The 19502-nt window shown below is 39.6% G+C and overlaps 1 protein-coding gene across 3 annotated transcripts in view; it reads right to left on the reverse strand.

The window, feature by feature from the left end:
- Positions 1–576: 576 nt before the first annotated feature.
- Positions 577–19502, reverse strand: part of LOC149313719 (metaxin-2) — a 61565-nt gene continuing 42639 nt past the window's right edge. For 2 of the 3 annotated variants that reach the window (XM_089519700.1, XM_089519702.1), the window contains 7 exons: positions 12606–12678; positions 8087–8163; positions 6464–6556; positions 6043–6081; positions 5528–5653; positions 2709–2785; positions 578–1067 (listed from right to left, as the gene is read on the reverse strand). In XM_089519700.1, coding sequence (XP_089375826.1) covers positions 857–1067; positions 2709–2785; positions 5528–5653; positions 6043–6081; positions 6464–6556; positions 8087–8163; positions 12606–12678 — 696 coding nt within the window. In that variant the 3' untranslated portion in view covers positions 578–856. Of the gene's footprint in view, positions 1068–2708; positions 2786–5527; positions 5654–6042; positions 6082–6463; positions 6557–8086; positions 8164–12605; positions 12679–19502 lie in introns of all 3 variants that reach the window. The other variant, XM_089519701.1, reaches the window with a different exon arrangement.

Consider the following 19502-nt stretch of genomic DNA (forward strand, 5'->3'; position numbering starts at 1 on the left):
TAGAAAGTTACTAAAATGTCAGGGAGGACAGACATTTTTGTATAACTCATAAGTGCTCAAACCCATGCACCAGAATAGCTGCAATGGTTTCAAGGCTGGAATGGTAGGCAACAGGTGGGCCTTTGGTTGTTGCTGTCTTGTAATTCACTGAATCCTAGTCAGCATTGCCAGTGGTGAAGGATTAGGGGCCAGAAGGGGGAAAGGCTGGTGGTAAGTTTTATTGTATATCCACCCTGAGATCTTTTGGTGTAAGACAGGATATATATATTTCAATAAATAAATGCATACATAAAAAGATACTGTCTACCCTGATATAAGACAGAAAGCAAGAGCAATATCAAAATCACAATGGCATATTTATTCAAACTGAGTAGGGGGGAAAGTCCTTTTTGATTCTATGTAGGGCTGGTTAGATTCAGAAGTCTGAATAATTCCTTTCTGGATATCTGTAAGTGTTTACTCAGATTGATAGTTCAAGAGAAAGCAGTGCAACATTTTGAGGACCTTAGAGAATGCAATAAGGTTTGTTTGTGTTGTTTGTTTTTTTTTGAAAGATTGAGAAAAGGTATCTGTAGAGTTATCATAAGTTTTATTGTTGTTACAACCTGAAATAATGCTGCATCAAGGACACTTAACAGTAATATTATAATGGCATGCAGTCTACAATAATGAAAACTCTAATAATTTCACTTTAAATAGAATGTGAATTTGAGCAGAGATTACCCTGGGCTAGAACAGTTTGGCAGTTTGAAACAAAGTGTACATCAAGCTCAGTTATCAAAGCCACAGCTAGTATCTTCTAAACAATACAAAAATCAAAGACATCCATTTCATAATTTCTGCTACCATAAAGCATTCAGCTCCTTAATGTCTGCCTCAGTGTTGGAGATGGAAGTCTTGCCGAAATATCTTTATTATGGCCCTCAAAGTAGTGTTGCTCTATTCTTCTGCAAAATGCAATGAGGTTGCTGTAGCCTTTCACTTTTTCAGACAGTTCATCACTGATCAGCTCGGTAGTAAGGATTGTGAACAGATGGCCAAATACCAAGGCATCTAATTCAGTTGGCCTAGGAATAAAGAAAAATTACTATCTTGAAAAGAAACAGATCAACTTTTGCATATAACACTAAGCATCAGTATATAAGTGATGGCGAACATTTTAGAGACTGAGTGCCCAAACCACAACCCAAAACCCACTTAACTATTGCAAAGTGCCACGTCTCTCTGGCTTTCTACTAACAATCTCTGGCAAACTCTGTGCTGGGGTGATGGCATGTGTACCCACGGAGAGGGCTCTGAGTGCCACCTCTGGCACTAGTACCATAGGTTCGCCACCACTGGATGGGTTTCTTTATACAGTGGGCCCTTCCTTTACACGGGGGATCCGTTCTGGACTCTCCAGTGTAAGGGGAATTCCGGGTATGCTTGCACCCCATTGAAAACAATGGCCCTCTTGTGGTGCACACAACATTAGCTTAATTGCTGTGCAGCTTCAGCGTAAGCTTGAACCTGCGTATGGCGTACCTGCATATGATGTTGGCACACTGTATAGGCTGTTGGACAGCCATTTTAAGGAGAACATTCTAATGATCACCATAATGTGAGAACTGCCCTTACAAAAGTTGCTTGGGTTTTCTCTTCTTGAATGCTCTGAGGTTCCAACACTGATACAGGAGCACAAAATGGTTTCCCACACTCTGCTCACTGCCTGACGTAATGGCAGAATGAGGTCAGGGGAAGGCAAGACAAACAGCGGAGGGAGGCTGGGTGGTATATTAAGGAGCAGCAGCTAGTTTTAACTCTTGCACCTTCTTGTTCTCCAAGTCTTTCCCCTTTATTATAAAGACAGAAAGGTGGGCAACATTCACAGAAAAAAAATGTGTAGGTAAGGTTAAGGGGTGGGGTGGCAAAAACCCCGATGTTTTTTTCTTTTTAAGGACAGGGTGGATAGGAATGATACTGGTGGGACAAATCAATTTAAGGAGAATTGATCAGGAGGCTGTTTAGGGTTGTAAGAATCAAAAGCATCTAAAATAAATTAAAACACACACAACAATACAAAATTAAATTCCCCCTGCAGCCAGACAACAAAGGATTTTGTTATCAACCACTGCTTGGTTTGTATGTATGGTGTGGTGTGGTGTGTGATAGTATGGTACAGTAATAGACTGCCGATTGCCAGCAGCACTTTTGCATACTGATATACCTGCATCTCATGAACAAAAGCAATAAAGAAACTTCTAACCTCACAGCTCATTTGCTGTTAGCCTTACCCTAAACCCTCAGAAAGTGTAATATGTAATGAGATAAATAAATAAATCCAGATCTTAAAAGGTCTGTAGAAACCAGTTTGGAAACTAATATAAGCAGCATTCCTCATATCTTAGATCTGAAAAGCAATAGAGTATTTTGTTTTTTGATCACACTGAAACTCCACTGCCTCTTTTCCTGACTTCTGAAATTAATATTGCCATAGTCTGTTCAACAGACTGAAGCGTAGACAATCAAATGAACTTTTATACAGACACCTCAGCATTTCCCCACTTGTTAGCTCTTCCACTAATTCACATTCCAAGCCACTGCTGCAGTGTGAACAAAAAACAGGGGAGCAAGACACTAGGGATGTCTCCCTATCTTTTAGAAAAGTAGATGATGCTTTCCTCTTCCTAAACAGCCAATTCCTTAATTTAAATGTAGAAGTCACTTACTTCTTATTGAAGAAATACAGTTGTGTCCCAAGTCTTTGAGAAAGGGCTTGACAACACTGATCTACATCTTCTATCACCTAAACAGCATGTAGATAGAAAGAGCAAAAATTCAATTAATAGTGGCTGCCTGCAGAATCCATACTCATTCATATTCATACTCATATGCTCAAAGGTTCAAAATAAATTGTAGATATTGGTACAGAAAAATGTTACAGATTGATACTGACATGTCACTCCAAACAGCTTCTAGCATAGAAAAATTACCCCCACACCACTCAGTCCATGGCTGACTCTAATGCTGATCAGAGTGAAGCACCTGCCTCAGGCAACAGGTGCTAAAAGATGAAGAGTGGATAGATTTGTACAAGAGAGATGGCATGCTTTGTCCACCCTCCATGATCCCTCTGTCCTCAGGTGTGGCTGAGGACTACCAATACGTTTAGTATGTTACCAGTACTAAAATAAGATTCAATTCCAGTTCAGCTGGCTTCTGAACATAGAAAGAAGAATGCTTCTGAAATGGATCAGTCTTCTTTTCCCCAAATATACTTCTGCTTTTTGCTTTTTAATCTGGTAAAAACATTACACTGACAATATGAAATAATTCTCACATATGTTTTTTCAGGAATAAGCAATACAATCCATGTGCTACTATAGATCATATATGGAGGGCAGTATATAAAGGGCCCAACATCTTACTCTCTGCTACACCTATTAGTTAGGAGGCCCTCCATGATGGCTGCTGTTAGGAGGAAAACCAATGATGCTCAAACTAAATCAAAGGTGAGCAATTATACAGGGGCTTATTTTCCATGAACCCCACCCCATGGTTACACACACACACACACACACACACACACCTTGAACATGCTAAATCATTTTGTTTTCCTTTTGATTCTCCTTCAAAATCATGACAAGAAGTAATATTGTGTGACTTCCTGATAATATTTTAATAGAGAAATGGGGGGAAAACAAGATATTTGTAAGGAAGTAACATTCTTGAAGTTTGCATGTTTACTTGCATTTGGAAAGGATTCAGGTGTAATTTTCAAGCACTTTTCACTTGAAAATAAATATTAAAAAATAATAAAATGGGGGTAACCAGGCTTTGGGAGATTTGTTGGCGGCTTCAGGAGCCACAGAAGTTAGAATGCCCAACCAGCTATTAAAGCAATCCACATGTAGGTATTTGCCTGGACTGCAACTAGAGATGTTGTACTGGTTCTATGTAAACATTTGAATTACTTATTAAAACTGGGAAAACAGATATTCTAAATTCAATTGTTCCATTTTTTTATAATGCTAAATAAGGACTTCCATGGGCACCATGGAAAGCTCAAGGGCACCTTATTTTCTTCTTAATGATTTTATGTTAAACATTCATATCTCCCATTCAGATGTTCCACAGCATGATTTCATGTTTGGTTGACCTTTTTGGACAGGAGACATGTGTGTATGAAATTCAAAAAAATCTTACAAACTTGGGTGGAGGGCAGGCACCTTCTCAAATTACCAACAGCACACCTAACCAAAAGAATACTTCTTCTGGCCTTGCCATCCGGTCTCCCTAAAGGAACTGAACCCTTCCCACAAGGCATCTGACTCCATCCTGGCCTCTGAGGGGGAGAGAGGGTGGGCCAATGCCATCAGGCCTATCCTTAAGATACAGAGCCCTCCATCTGTCCATCTGCCTTGGTCCAGGCCTCAGAGGGAGAGAAGAATGCTGGACCTGATCCTCTCCCCACCCCACCATTCCATTCTCCTTTTGTGTCGTGTCTTCTTAGAGTGTAAGCCTGAAGGCAGGGAACCGTCTAATTAAAAGATTTTATGTACAGTGCTATGTAAATTTACAGCGCTATATAAATAAAGCTTAATAATAATAATAATAATAATAATAATAATAATAATAATAATCACTTTCTAACACAAAATTTATGGAGTGTGTTCCACTGTTGAACAGCTCACACTGTCAGGAAGTTCCTCCTGTTGTTGAGGTGGAATTTCTTATCTAAGCATTTAAACAAAGGCTGGATGGCCATCTGTCATGGGTACTTTGTGAGTTACTGCATTGCAGGGGGTTGGACTGGATGGCCCTTGTGGTCTCTTCCAACTCTATGATTCTAAATCCCGTCATCCCTCACCACTGGCCATGCTGCCCAAGGCTGATAGGAATTTCACCCCAGTATCGCTGAGACAGGGGTTGCCCATAGCTGCTTTAAAAGTCCTTTCTCAACCAATCTACCAAGCTGTTGGGGCTACAGTGTCTGCCAACAACCATCACTGATCATGCCAATTGAGCTGACTAGAACTGCAGCCCAGAAAAACTACTATAGAATGAGAACTGGGATGGGTAAGAATGTTTCTGAATGAGTAGATCTGGAAGAGTTTCCTTCAACAGAGGATGCTTCTTCATCTCCAAACCAATTCTCTTATTATATTCAAATGAATGTATAAAATATCCAAAAGGCATCAAGTTTAACTCTGGTTAGTACTGGTTAGAGAACCAGGTGCTGTAGGCTGTATTTCAGAGGAAGGAACTGGCAAAACCACCTCTGAGTATTCCTTGCCTAAGAAAACCCTGTGCAATTTATGGGGCTGCCATAAGTTGATAGGCAACTTGAAGTCACATACATTCTTTCACACACAAGCACACACACAGAGATGTAACAATGAATTCTTTAATATGTGACCATGTTTCTATGTGTATTTAGGCAATACAAATAATCACATGCAAAAAAAGCAGCAACCTTGTCTAATTTTTAGATTTTTGATATCATTTTATACAGACACAATTCAAGGTTGTAGCATTAGTGACAGACCTGATCAAGTGATTTGTTGCCCCATCCAATAGCTTTCATTTTACGACGGACTTCCCATTGCTTCTGATAGGCCAAAATATGGTTCAAGGGCCAAGGGTAAGGAGATCCATATCTTGGGTGAGTAATCTTTAAGGGAGGAAAAACACCTACTCATGTTATTGCGCAATTGAGAATAAAGCTATGTTTTACAAAATGATTCAGGCTGCTATGTTTTTATTGTCATGGCATAGCTCTGTACACTAGTCTGTGCAATTATTCATAAACTGCAGCTAAAGAAAAATCAGAACACATGCCTTTAAAATTATATGAAAAACATTTCTGCTCTGCAACCAGTATATCCAGTAATGACATGGAGCTCTTCTTCAAAACGTATATGCAAGCAAAATTAAAGCAAAAAATGGTATCATTAGTGGTATAAACCTCTATGTTTCATTTATGAGGAGGGACTTGCAATTGTGAGCAAAAGTGTTTTCTCATTAAAATTTAATTAAGATAAATGCTGCGGAATCACTCACCTCCTGGACTGTAACATCGTCACACCACTGGAGATAGAGCTAGAAACCAGAAGAATACAAAAACTTCCGTTAAGATATAAGGTTACAGAGACAGCTAGTTATTCCTTACAGCTTTGTCTTCTTTCTCTCCCAAAGAAGACATTAATAATAATATTTAGAATACAGAAAGGTGGTTGCCAGTTATGTAATGGAACAAGCACAAGATCCCACTTGACCAGACAAAACCAAAACCAAAATCTCATTTGAGTCTGAGTATGCAAAGCAGAAATATGCTGTGTCTTGAGCCTTTAGCCCACCTTATATTTTATTTATTTTATTTTAAGGCAGGTATCACTTGTAGTATTGAAAGAAAACAGCATTCATCCCCACCCAACTATCATTTATTTCCCAAGAATGAAGAATTAGCAGTGTTTTGCTATACCTCTGCTGTCAAAAGCATATTATTGACTAATTCCATGTAGGCTTTCATCTCAGCTTTTTGGACTTCATCCAGCCCATCACTAAGTGAATGGCCCTAAGGCAAAAAAAGAAAAGGGGGTGGGGAAGAAAATTATCCGTTTGGTTTCCCTCCCTCCAAAGCCCATGGAGTACTGGGCTTTGGCTCACTCAAAAAATTCACTACATCATAATATTACACATTAAAAGCAGATCTGTTGAACACAACGACAATTATAGTTCCACAAAGAAAAATAAAACAAATACTGAAATGTAATACTTTAAGCAGAAAAACATAAGGGATATAAGAGACAGTATTGCAAATAACAACACATTGCAAATATTGTTTTGGCTTTTCCGTTGAAAAGCTTTTTTAATGACTTTTTTTTGTAAATAAACAAAAGTACATTGCAGTGATAAAAATAAAAATACAATACACAGAAACAATAGCCTGAATAATGATTACCTGGCACTGTAAGATTTAAACAAAGTGAATCCCTGCTCCAAAAGCAGTTGACTGCAGAAGCCTAACTCAGCCAATATGGCTGAAAGCTGCATGCAGAAATCTTTTAGGCTTGAAGGCAAATTCCAGAAGGCTATTTGGTTTCTGGGACACTTTTGTTTCTACACTGCCAAGCTGCCTGAAGAACAGTCTGCAAAACGAAAGGGGAAGGGGACAGCTTGAGAGTGGCATATGTGCCACTAGAAAAGGAATTTATAGTTTGTTTATTTATTATTGTAAATTTATTGTTAATTTGTTTATTCATACAAAGCCAATTAAGAATTCTGTTGGTCATTGTTATGGAAGCTCTTAAGTAAGGGGCACAGGCACTAAGATAGACGGTTTCTAGACCTACCTAAGTCTACAGATTTTAACAAAATCAGACATCATTCAATACTTTTTTACTTTTCAGAAGGCATTCTAACACATTCTCTTGTCAAAAACAGCTATGTTGAATTATTTTCAACAGAAAACAGAAAGGCATTATGGTGTCTGTCTTTCAGGTTTCCAGCTCAGAAGGAGATCCCACAGAACTTCCAGACATTTTTGCACCAATCTCAAAAATGTTGGGTTCTTGTTTTTACATGAAAATGTCTGTTTTGGTTTTCAGTAGGTCTGAGAAGTGAATCCACCCTTTCTGGGCCCTCCCATGTCCACACATTCAGAGTACTGCACGAGTATTTCAAAGCAAGTGAACCACTTCTAGGGATCACAGGCTCCAAACTGACAAGAAAGGGCATATGGGCTAACTTGGAAATGTAACTTTTTTAGATTGTAAGCCTGAGGGTAGCGAAATATCTAATTAACAAATTGTAAGCCGCTCTGATAGCCTTGGCCGAAGATATCAGAAAATCCATCTGCAGATGTGTGTCTGCAAACTCTCCTTGTATCCCTCCTCCTCGTGCAAAACTGAATACTGTCCTAGAGCTCATTAATAAATTATTTTCTTTATGAGCCATTAAAAGATGCCTTACCATGCAAAATAAATTATTCTGTCCTGTCTTCCAAAGTTCTGATTCTACTTTATTAAGTCACAGCATGATTTCATAGACACAAACTTAATTAGTACAACTGCTGAACAGATATTTTAAGCAATTTGCACCTTACCTTGGCTTTTACAAATTGAACAATGGGGCCAAGTTCGGAAACTACTTGACTTCCTACGTGAATAAAAGGCACTTTTCCTGGGGTGGGGAGACAAATAGTGCTTAAAAGAAAATACTCTTGTCCTTTAAAGAAATTTTAAAACTTGTTACCAAATCAAGAATATAATTTGACCTTCTGATTTATTACTCTAAGCAAATGTATATACAGCAAACCCTTGTTATCTGCTGGAGTTTGGTTCCAGGACCAAACAAAATCCTTGGATGCTCAAGTCCCATTAAACACAATGGCATAGTAACATGGTGTCTCTTATATAAAATGGAAAAATCAAGGTTTGCTATTTGGAATTTATACTTTTTAGGAATATTTTCATGCCATGGATGCTTAGATCCGTGGATAAAAATCCATGGATAAGGAGGGCTGACTGTACTGTATTTCATATTTTTAAAAAAGCTCCCAAAGTGGTCTGGGGGAAATTTATCTGAATTTAAGTGCAGTTTAACTGTTACACTGAAATTGTGAGACTTCAACAGAGACAAATATAAACACCTTCACCAGAAAATCTGCATTCAGAGCTGCATTTGTTTCAGCTAGAGATTGAAAAAGTTACATTTTGGACTCCAACTGGTTTCCACACAGCTATGGTGAAGCAAAATAAAAATAAATTGTGATCAGTTATACGACATAATAGAATTGCTTGGTTCCTTCAGCACTGAGAATCTCGCTGACACATTTATTCAGAGGAACCAGACACAGTAACCACACACAGCTCACCCTACCCCTCTGCAGACCTGATCACCTGTTGTAGGGAATTGTGGTCAGCACTTAAGATTGGTCAGACTCCAAGTTGTAGTTTACGCTTACTTAGCTTATGCATAAAACCAACATTGACAATATTAGTGGAGGAAAATCTGGGTCACATCACACTACCATTTTCCTGCCTGCTTCTTCCCGCTGTGTATTAAATCAAAGAGACCGGACTTCCCTGCAGTACTCTTTCAGGGTAACCTATGGACCTCCAAGTAGTGTTTGACCACTATTCCTGACATGCCTCACCACTCACTATCCTGGCTGGGGCTGATTGGAGCTGCAATGCAATGACATTTTTTTGGGGGGGGGGGGGGCACAGGTTCCCCACTCATGCTTGAAAATATCATAAAATAGCATGCACAATACCCATATGGGAAGTGGTAAATTTTAACATCTTTGCTTTCTTTTTGTAATTGGAAGCCTACATCATCAACTGACTACATGTTTCCATTTTGACAGCTGTCACTGTACTCTTTTGAATGCGATTTCAAAGCAGATATACCTAATATAGTAAAATTAAACCAAAAATTAGGAGAGAGTATCACTTGATGACCAGAATAGCAGCTATATTTCTTGTTGGTGTCCTATGCATGCCTAGGTTCCCCTACAGAAGAAGAGAGGACATTTTTGGTCTGATGCCAAATGGCTGCTGTATTGAGTCCAAGGCTGTGGTAGCAGAGTTACACCTCTGTGACCACTGAGCAATACATTTCTTTGTATATTTGATTGCAAATCTGGGTGTGTTGCAGTTGCTCAGTGTTACCATTTAACGCAAGGGCTGCACAGCACAATCAATGTGCAACTCTCCATGTTGAGACTTATGTCACCCTGGTGTAGTGTCTTGGCCTATAACTCTTCAAACACATTATCTATTGAAACTACACTTAGTTAGCTTTAGCAGTGTTATGTCAGCTTCATGAAAGCTATGTAAAGATGCAGTGGATGCTTCAATACAGATAAAAACAGATACATGACTTAAGAATGTGTTAGCTCCACCTAAAGTATAATTCAGAGCTAGTCTACATATAAGTATATTATGCAAATTGGTATGGATTTTCTCACATTTGCACTGACAATTAATTGTCTTCACTTTCCTGCGCAAATTCACACCTATTTGCATCTATTCATCCTCCCTCTGCCAAAAATGTGCAGCCAAGCAATCCACACAAAGCAAATGGATGGCCATACATGCAATAATGCACATTTGGGCATTTGGGGACAAAGAATGGGAAAGGGGGTCCTGACGGCCACAATAATGGCCCGGAGGGGGCAGCATGAGGCCCATGGGCTCTACTCTGCCCACTCCTACCAAGAGTCAAAGGCTGTAATCCTGAGACCTCTTTCTTGTAGTACATTCATCTCCTCAGTGAAGGGCTTTGTATCACTGGTGGTTGGTGGTTTTCATGTCAGTAGGTTGGTGAATCTGAAGTTTTAAAGCAAACCCGGGGGGGGGGGGGGGTCAGCACTTTAGATAGTGCCTTTAATTTTGGACTACAACCTGAAGCAGATTTACCACCCAACTACTGGGAGACACTGCTTTAAATTAATAGATGTAAAGGTAAAGTCACTTTCATCAATAGAGAAATACTGTTGAAGAAAAGAGGAGAACTTATAGCAGTTTTAAAGGATTATCAAACAGGTAAACTCCATGGTCCAGAGCATTACTCAGGATCATTGCCAGTCTCAGACGCTCAACAAAGTAATCGTAAGCAAGAAGCAAGGTATCCACACAATGACGTACATTGCAAAAGGCACCCGGGGTCTTTTGAACTTCCAGACCTCTCAATGGTTTTATCGATCCAGACTTTACTTCCACAGAGCTGCTATATAAAGAATGATCTTTTGGTGCTCTTGCAGCAGGAGTCAGCATTTCAGTGCTCTCAGAAGGCTCTTAACAGATGGCAAGAATGAAAGTAGAGCCAACCATGCTGCTCTTGCATACAAAATCGCAGAGAGGGGGGAAATGCTTCTGCAACTATGGGTTTCACTTCATGCAATTAGAGCCGTTATCCTAGGCATACTGCTCTCAAGCAAGTCCCACTAAATCCAGTCAAATATATTTCTGAGTAAATACACATAAAACTATATTTGAAAATTAATAAGGCTTTTCCAAGTTTAATAAAGTTAGACAGAAGAAAATGCTAATAACCAGCCTATAAAACCAAGAGAATATTGACTTAAAATTGCAATTTTATTTGTTTCCATTATTTGTTTGTTTTCTCAAAACACAATGGCCTGGATAGGTGATGAGTAAGTAGGATAGATCCATCATATTATTAGTTCACTTTTAGACTATTTTCCTAAAGAGGAACAGATTAAATCCAAGTATTTTTTAGAACACAGGTAGGCATGCCAAAATGATAAATGGAAAGGATTCGGCACCACTATTTCAGTAAATCCAGGCCTTACTTCTTCACACAAAGCATGCTTTAGTCCACAGATGGGGAACACATAGCCCCCAAATGTGGCTGAGCTACTTATTCCCATCATTCCTCATTCCTGGAAGAATGGGAATTGGAGTTGACAACATCTGGAGAGTCACATGTTCTCACTGCTGTTGCATTAGCCTATAGTTGTCCACTATTAGTCAGTTCAAATGACAAGGAGTCACTGAGGTTGTTGAAGTTGACATATCTAGTTTCTTGCAGTGAGCAAAGGGTGTAGCCATGTGCATGAGGGTATGTGTCTAGGTATTTCCATTCTCTAGTTATATAATAAAGTTCAAGTAATATGGTAACCTCCCCCTCCCAGATATGATCCCTGGAAAAGTTACTTTTTTGGACTATGCTCCCACAACCTGCCATCAGCATGATCAGCAGCTCTGCTGGCTAGGGCATTCTGGGAGCTGTAATCCAAATAATTCTTCCAGGCTTTAACCTTAGGAAACTAATGAACAATGTCATCAAAGTACAGTTAGCCCTTCTTTTATTTATATATATATTTCAAATATCAAACCTTGATTTTCCATTTTTATAAGCGACACCATTTTGCTATGTCATTATATTTAATGGGATTTGAGTATCCACGGATTTTGTTATCCACGGGGGATCTTGCAACCAAACCCCACTGTACAGTACTAAGTACATAAATCAATGGTACTTGAATCCAAACAACAGTTCCATAAATACACAAAATTACCCCCAACTGAACCAGAAGGGGAATGGGGTTGGGGATTCTGACAGCAGAACTGAAAGGGTGACGTGGAACTGTGGCTTCGCTTTCCACAGGCCCTCTTCTCCAGCCACTTTCCCCAGGTGAACATGGATACTGTAAGTGATCTTTGCTAAGAGAAAAAGAGGCTGCAGAGATCTTTAGCCACGAGTAGTGAAGGTCTAGTTTCTCTCCACCATTCAGCCCTTCTGATGTGCAAATATGGCTTCCCCACTACATTTCCTAATCTAATACAAAGGTAATACAGATGAAAAACATCCCAAATCCCTCTTACATGGTGAGTGGGACAGTTCCATAATTAAACACACAGAACAGCTGTCATCATACCTACCTCGCTGCTAAAACTGTTCCATTTTAACCCACTGTACTGCAAGTGATCCTAAATGCTTTAGTGTATTACATCTCTTCTTTGCAGAAAACAAATTTGTACAGTAACAAGAAGCAAGCTCACATACAGCAACTCTGACTGATCTCCAAGATGAAATATTGTTGTCATGGTTTCTGATCACAGGTGTGTAATGCAAATGATTGCTACACTTACCAGATGGGGACATATATTCTGCATTTGCCGTACAAACCACTTGGACTGGCAGATTGCACATTTGTAAAAAGGCCTGAAAAAGAAGATTTTTTTTTAAAAAAAAGGTTATACTTATTATCTGAAAATAAAATAAATATTTCTAAAAGTGCTGGAATTATAAACCTCAAGACAGTGAAATATCTGTATTACCCAGCTACAGGATAAATGACACAAAATCTTGTGGCACTTTAAACACTAAAGAAGTTTTATTTGGTGCCTGAAGGCACCTGGAGTCCAGAAAAGCTTAGGCCAAATAAAATGTGCTAGTTTGTATGTCAAGCAGCTTTACTTGTACATGAGAGAGAGATACCTGTAGCCCTCCAAATCATGGGGGATTCCAATGCCCAGCAGCCCTAGCCAATGCAGTAGATGGTGACAGATGCTCCAAACTACAGCATAACAATATCTGAAGGGGTCACAAGTGTCCAGGTACTAAGTTGTGACTGGATGAGAATCTAGTGAGCAGGCAGGTGTAGACCATGGTAATGAGCTAAGTAAACCAGGTGATTGTATTAACAAATTAGAAAGGTATAATTGCCTGGTGGATCTACTGGGTCTTGGGAGCATTCATTGAATCCTGCTCTCCATGCTGTCCTCATGGTAATGTATGCATGCTGCTATCTGGATTTTGTACTATGCCATTCATATTGTTTTGCTTCATTTTTTGAGACTTCTGTTAAGTAAAGTTTTGTTAAATTTCCTCAAACCTCTGCTGTCATTTTTTTTTTCTTTAATACTCACACCCCAACAATGGTTATGGGCCCAGAGCGCCACCATGGCGGTGTTGGAGTTTGGAGGAAATTAGAAGTCTGAAGAGTCTGCAGTTTTTTCATTTTCTTTTGGCAGACAAGAAGCAAAAGGGCTTGCTGAGCACCTGATATTTGTTTTTTGGATAAAGGTGTTGAAGATCAGCAGCCATGGCCAGTACAGTGATTGGTGGTCTACCACTTGAGAGGCTCAATGACCATAATTATTTGACTTGGTCTGTGAAGATGCGGTGTTTTCTTGTTAAAGAAGGCTTATGGGAAGCTGTAGAAAATCCCCCAGCACAGCCTGGCAGAGGTCAGAGGATAGCTGCCCAAAAGGCTCACTCCTGGATTGTTTTGGGAGTAGAAGAGAGCCAGCTCAACCATATAAGACACTTGCACACTGCAAAGGAGTGTTGGGAGGCTTTGCGAGGAATCCATATTCGCACTACTGCTACTTCCAAGATGGCCCTGTCTAGGAAGCTCTACAGAGCACGTCTGGAGCCAGAAGGGGATGTTTTGCAGCATTTGCAGCATATGCAGCAGCTTTTTGTTGAGTTGTCGGAGAGGGGCAGATTTTTTGAAGAAAGTGACAAAGTGTTTATTGTTTTGAGTTCCCTTGATGATTCCTGGGACAATTTTTCCCAAAGTCTGGAGGTTCTTCCAGAACAAGACTTGACAATGCACTACCTCACCGGTCGTCTTTTAGAGGAAGAAGCTAAAAGGAAGGAACGCCGAGTGGAGCGGGCAACTTCCAAGCAGCATTTCAAGAGTTCTTCAGCTCAGCCTCAGCGTAATGGTGAGGCGAACAGTGGTGAAGGCGTATTTGCTGTAAGGAAGTGCTATCGCTGTGGTTCCACACGGCATCTTCAACACTTCTGTCCAGCCTTGCAGAGACACGGTGGTGCAGAGAAGAAGAAAAAGCAGGGAGTCAAGTCGCAGATTGTTTCGGTTGCATTTTGTTCAAGCCAGGAAGAAGGGAACTGGTTGATGGATTCTGGTTGCGCATGCCACATTGCGAACCAAAGACACTTTTTTGAGTTTTTGGAGCCTGCAAGTATGGACCATGTTAAGTTGGGAAATGGTCTTAAGGTTTCCGTTGAGGGTATGGGAGAATGCTATGTTCCCTGTTTATCCACAACACTGAAAAATGTATTTTATGTGCCAGAGCTAAAATTTAGTTTTTTGAGTGTAGCCTGTCTAACTGAAGAAGGCTATCAGATATCTTTTGTTGGCACAGGTTGTGAAGTCAGGAAAGGAGGGGAACTCTGTGCTAGAGGGGTTAAAAGGGAAGGTCTTTATTATATGAGTCCCAGTGAGCAGAGTTCTGTGGGTGCAGTATATGATAATAACCCTCCACATGACAAATGCATTCATTTGTTGCACAGGCGTTTAGGCCATGCCAGTTTCAAAGTGATAGAGAAGATGAGGTCTCTATATGAGGATAACAAAGTAAAACAATGCAAGTTATTTCTTGACTGTGCCATATGCAAACAGTCAAAGAGCAAAATTCAGCCAATAAGGAGGAAAAGCAACAGGGTGACTGAAAGGCCATTTCAGTTAGTACATTCTGATGTGGTAGGGCCATTACAAGCCAGCTTAGGTGGAGCTAGATATTTTGTTACTTTTGTAGATGACTACAGCCGTTATAGCTGGGCTTATGTTATGAAAAACAAAGGGGAAGTTTTTCAAATATTTAAGAATTGGGTTGCCTATGTAGAAAGGCAATTTGGCCACAAAGTGGCACAATTACAATCTGACCGAGGAGGAGAATACTTGTCAAGCTCTTTTCAGCAGTGGCTGAAAAGAAAAGGCATCCTGCATAGACTTACCAACCCTTTTTCGCCTTGGGAAAATGGCATAGCGGAACGCCATGGGGGAATGCTCCAGGTAGTAAAAGACTCACTACTGTGTGACTCTGGTATGAGTACTAAATATTGGGCTGAAGCTTTGCTCACTGCAAACTACCTTGTAAACAGGATATGGAGCTCTGCAATCAACAACACCCCATATTTTTTGTTGTTTGGTAAGCAACCCAACCTTACACATTTAAGGATTTTTGGGAGTTATGCCTGGGTGTATATTCCAAAGGCACAAAGAAGAAAGGGGCAAGCTAAAGCTGCAAAGCTAAGATTCTTGGGTTATGCCACAGGGTGTAAGGGATATAGGTTTGATGGAGGCTATGGGAGGGTGGTAATATCCCAGAATGCAAGTTTCATTGAAAGCAATTGGAGGCATGTTCATGCCAATTCAGAAATTCTTCTACCCGTGAATGGGAGTGATGGGATAGACAGTACTGGTGTTACACCTTCACCACCTCAATCTCCTCTTAATGAAACCACTTCATCTAGTGGTCAACAGGTAAAGAGTCCTGAGAAAAGCCCTGGGAATGTTAAAAAGGAGGGGCAGGAAAGCCCGAAGGTTTCAGTTGAGCAAGGCACTACTATTCAACCAAGGAGGTCTCAGAGAGAGAACAAAGGGGTTCCACCTGAAAGGTTTTCAGTTCCTAATGTTATTAGAGTTTGCAATATTATGTTAGAGCCCCAAAGTTATGAGGAAGTTTTGAGTTTGCCTCCCAGCGAGAAGGCAAAGTGGGAAGAGGCAATGCAAGCTGAAATGAAATCCATGAATGATCACAAGGTATATACTGTTGTGAATCTGCCAGCAGATAAAAAGCCTGTAGGGTGTCGTTGGGTATACAAAATCAAACATTCTAGTTCAGGAGAAGTAAAGTACAAGGCTAGGCTCGTAGCTCAAGGTTTTTCACAAAGGAAATTTGAGAGCTATGATGAAGTTTTTTCACCAACTTCTAAGGCTGAAAGTCTGAGGTTAATCCTCACTATAGCTGCACAAACAGGTGCATTAGTTCACCATTTTGATATAACTACAGCCTTTCTAAATGCACAACTGGATGAATCAATATTCATGGTGCAGCCTCCTGGTTTTCAAACACATAATCTGAATATGGTTTGGAAACTGAATAAGGCTATCTATGGGTTAAAGCAGTCAGCTAGGTGCTGGTACAAATGCCTTGAAGCTGAATTACTGAGACATGGTTTCAAACAAGGTATTGCTGATCCCTGTGTCTTTACCAAAGGGTCAGGTAAAGATTTACAAATAGTGCTTGCATATGTAGATGATATTTGTTTTGTTGCTCCATCTATAAACCATGTAAATAAGTTTGCAGCAGACCTGGGAGAGAAATTCCAAATAAAGCATTTGGGAAGCATTCACAAATACTTAGGTGTAGAAATTGAAAGAACAGCCGATGGAAGTTTTCTGCTCAGTCAAAAGGAAAAAATTAAGCAGCTTTTGCAGAAACTTCATATGGAAGAGTGCAAGGGTCAGGCTACTCCCATGGTAGTAGACTTTGTTAAAAATGAATGTGATATAATGTTTGATGATATAGAACTATATCAATCAGCAGTAGGGAGTCTACTATATCTGGCACACTGGAGTCGACCAGATTTATCTGCAACTGCAAACATATTAAGTCGTTTTTGTTCAAAACCAACCAATGCAGCCTGGCAAGCTGTAAAGAGAGTCATGAGGTATTTAAAGGAGACAATTAGTTATGATTTGTTAATTTCGTCTTCTGTATCAAATGAGTTATGCTGTTATGTAGACAGTGATTTTGCCAATGATGTACAGGACAGAAAGTCTACAACAGGCATTGTTATGTTTTTTAGCAAAGTTCCTGTAATATGGAAATCTAAGAAGCAGACTTTTGTGTCAGTTTCTTCAGCAGAAGCTGAATATGCCGCTTTATCTGATTTGTGTTGTGAATTAGTATGGTTTATACAACTCCTGAAAGATCTACAAATTGAAGTAGAGAAGCCTGTCACTGTTTACGAAGATTCTCAAGCATGCATCGAGATGGCAACAACAGAAAGGGTGAAAAGTCGCACTAAGCATGTTGATGTAAAATATCATAATGTAAGAGATGTTGTACAAGCCAATGTAATACAAATAATATATTGTGCGTCACAAGAAAATGTAGCTGATGTGTTCACCAAGCCACTGGTTGCCGTAAAACATAAAGAGATGATGTCCAGGCTTGGCTTGATTCAAAATGTTATATAAGTTGGTTATGCACTTCATCCAGTGCACAAGGAGGGGTGTCCAGGTACTAAGTTGTGACTGGATGAGAATCTAGTGAGCAGGCAGGTGTAGACCATGGTAATGAGCTAAGTAAACCAGGTGATTGTATTAACAAATTAGAAAGGTATAATTGCCTGGTGGATCTACTGGGTCTTGGGAGCATTCATTGAATCCTGCTCTCCATGCTGTCCTCATGGTAATGTATGCATGCTGCTATCTGGATTTTGTACTATGCCATTCATATTGTTTTGCTTCATTTTTTGAGACTTCTGTTAAGTAAAGTTTTGTTAAATTTCCTCAAACCTCTGCTGTCATTTTTTTTTTCTTTAATACTCACACCCCAACAACAAGATGTGTGTTTCCCTTTGAAGTGGACAGCCTGAGATTTGGGTGTCATAAAGGGGAAGCAAACTCTTGGTTACTTAATTTGTGATTATTGGATTTTTACTGCCATGGAGTCGTTAAGAGATGTCTATGGGGGTTTCTGCTTCTTGTGCCAAGACCATTTGGCTGGCTTTGAATACTGTGTACCCTGATTGGGGATGGGTGGGTGCTATTTGATATAGTCTGGCTCTGGCAAGATAATGTCTGCCATTTGCGCTGGTCCACAAACGCATACGCAGTAGCAGAAAACCAAAACCAAATATTTTGGAAAACAAAGGCTGCTGAAATAAAGCAGTTTGGCACCACTTTAACTGCCATGGCTCAATGCAATGGAATTCTGGGATTTGTAGTTTTGTGATATATTTAGCCTTCCCGGTTAGAAAGCTCACCAAACTACAAATCCCAGAACCCCACAGCACTGAGAAATGGCAAGTAAAATGGTGTCAAACTGCTTTATTTCTCCAGTGAGGCAGCAGCCAAAATCAACCAAATTCTTTACAGCTACACATTATTAGTCTTAAAAATAAACTGGTTTGAATACTACCGCAGTAAGATAATATTGTTAAACAAAGCTCCGTACGATGCCTTTATGAAAACACATGGAAAGAAAAGAGATTTGTACTTCCCATCACAAAACACACACACACACACACTACATTGACAACTGAAGAATTATTCTCCAGTGTAACCGGATGGAGGACTGGGGAAAATATGCCTGGAAATTATAATGCATGAATAAATGTACAAAATCTTCCAGTTTTCCTATCAAGCAGTGGCAGACACTGTAAACTGAAAAGTCTGTCTGAAATTATAAATGAAAACTGTTCAGGATCTTCTTGGCATGACAGATTGTATACCTAATGCAGTTATGGTAATAGGCACATTTGTAGTTTAACATAAATTAAGAGTTTAATTGTATTTGTGACTCCTTTAAACAAAGTAACACATTCTTTTGTACCTGTAAATGTAATTTATTGCAAAGCCAGGTTCATTTTCCAAAACAATCTGTTCTACACTGCACTGGAATGCTGCTATAATGGTATAATGTAATTCCTCCTGCAGAATGTGAGAAAGAGTAGACTCACTAGTAGCACAGAGGAGGTTTTGAAGATAAATGAAGATGCTATTCATTCAGGGGTAATTTCATCTTAGAACCATATGAAAGATGTTTCACTCAGACACAGTAGATGCCTGGCTTGGGATTTCAGTCTATTTTCAGCTACAATGTAATGTTGTTAAATCGATTATGTTGATACTGTATTTCTAATCATGAAGAATTCCAGCTATTATTCTGCTTAAAGAATGGATTGTCAGGCTTTCATTCGATGGCTCAACCTCTCTCCAGGTTGGAGCAAAGAGTAGTTTTTAGTTCACAAAATTGAAATTATAGATTTACATTAAAAGAGTCACCAATTAGTAAAACTCAAGACCAAACAACCTGTAAAGTTGCTTTTTTAAAAAATGTGGTGGCATAAACAGCCCTCTTTTCCATGCTTAATAAAAAGCAGACCAAAGATCTGAGATTTTTTTTAACTGTCTCCATGTTTCTTGGATGCAATGCTTTCTTCTGCCACACCAAGGAGGCCTCCAGGTGCAGATCTCTCTCTCTCCAGGAGGAATCTACACT

Source organism: Sceloporus occidentalis, unplaced genomic scaffold, assembly GCF_023333645.1.
Source record: "Sceloporus occidentalis isolate IW3139 unplaced genomic scaffold, rSceOcc1.0.p SCAF_4, whole genome shotgun sequence".
NCBI classification, from domain to species: Eukaryota; Metazoa; Chordata; class Lepidosauria; order Squamata; family Phrynosomatidae; genus Sceloporus; species Sceloporus occidentalis.